Consider the following 1,362-nt stretch of genomic DNA (forward strand, 5'->3'; position numbering starts at 1 on the left):
GTGTGTGTTAGGCAGCGCCTATACTTGCAGAGCAGCTGTGCCCCACAAGAGAGTCTGAAGGAAGCAACGGCAGAGAGAGGCAGATAGCACACACGCAAATTACTCATATCATCACACACACACACACGCAGCCCGCGGAATGGGTGCACTCAACCACAACACAAGCAGAACAAAACAAAAAGCCGAAGCGTGGGACGACCAGCGCACACACACTCTCATTCCTCCCGTAAAGCAAAACACACACACACAGGGAGAGAGAGAGAGAGGTCGCCCACTCAATGCAATAAAAACAAAACAGAAACAGTTACGGTGCTCCGCCCATGCAGCCAGGCAGGACGGCAGCGGTGCGTGTCGTGCAAAAGAGAGCACCAACAGGCCTGCATGGGTGTGCATGCATATATACAATGGGCACATTATTGTGTGTGCCTCGTGGGGTGAGGTGAGGGCGAGAGTCCATGCAAGGGGACACACACACAGAGAGAGAAGGACGAGTGTGTGTGTGGGCGGTGCACGGCTCTCTCTCCCTCACTCTCACGCGGCCACCACCGCAGCAGCAGCCGCACACACAACAACAAGAAGAAGCAAAAGAGGGGAGGTGGTGTGGGAGACCGCGGTGCTGCTGTCGCTGTCGCCAGGTGTCGTCGTACCATTTATTCGGGCGGTGGTGAGTGGTATTGCTGTTTGTGGTGCTGCTTCGGTGTCTGTGGGAGCCGGGTGGGTATCACTACCTTCAAGATCTTCGTGTGATTCATTCGGGTTGGGCCGTTGAACATTGGCAGTATTCTCATCCGCCGTACTCCGGGCTTCACCACCGCTACTTGTGGAGTTTGATGATGCTGTTGTTTCCTCCTGATTGGTGGCAGGTGCATTCTCCGTCACATTCTCTGTGGCTGTGGCTTGAACTTTTGGCTCTGCCACAATATCCTCTGAGGGATCTTCCGGTGGTTCGACCGTCGTTTCTGTTTGTGAAGATGAGTTTTCATGCTTTTGATGTGTCAAAGTCTGTGCATCGTTTAATCCTTTTTGGCTTGCGTCTCCTTCTGGAGCTACGTGGGGTGTTTTTCGTCCAGGCAGTTTTACTTCCGGTGTTTGTGTTGTTGCCAATGTTGTTGGTTGTGCTGTTGATACTGGTGGTGGCGGTCCTTCCTCTTTTTTTTCCTCTTTGCGTGTCTTGGGTTCCGTGTTATCTTTTTCTTTCAATTCCTCCTCTACTTGAGGTGAATGCGACTCCTTTACTGGTAGGGGCTCCTTTGCGGGCGTCTCTTTTTTCTCTTCCACCTTTATTCTTTTGGTACTGTCATTTATTCTACCACTGTTATTCTCTTCTTCAGAAGAGTTTTTTCTTCTCTTCGGCATCATCCT

At 51.5% G+C, this 1,362-nt stretch overlaps 1 protein-coding gene across 1 annotated transcript, besides 1 other annotated feature; it reads right to left on the bottom strand.

Annotated features, from left to right (window-relative positions):
• Positions 1 to 1,362: a sequence feature (areas not merged during assembly with more than two copies in the genome that could not be assigned to a particular haplotype).
• On the bottom strand, positions 532 to 1,359 carry Tc00.1047053508615.10 (mucin-associated surface protein (MASP), putative; the record flags this gene model as incomplete). Its single annotated transcript, XM_797184.1, has 1 exon — positions 532 to 1,359. The coding sequence occupies one exon, from the start codon at positions 1,357 to 1,359 to the stop codon at positions 532 to 534; it is 828 nt and encodes a 275-aa protein (XP_802277.1).

This window comes from Trypanosoma cruzi, genomic scaffold, assembly GCF_000209065.1.
Source record: "Trypanosoma cruzi strain CL Brener 1047053516963 genomic scaffold, whole genome shotgun sequence".
Lineage (NCBI taxonomy): Eukaryota > Euglenozoa > Kinetoplastea > Trypanosomatida > Trypanosomatidae > Trypanosoma > Trypanosoma cruzi.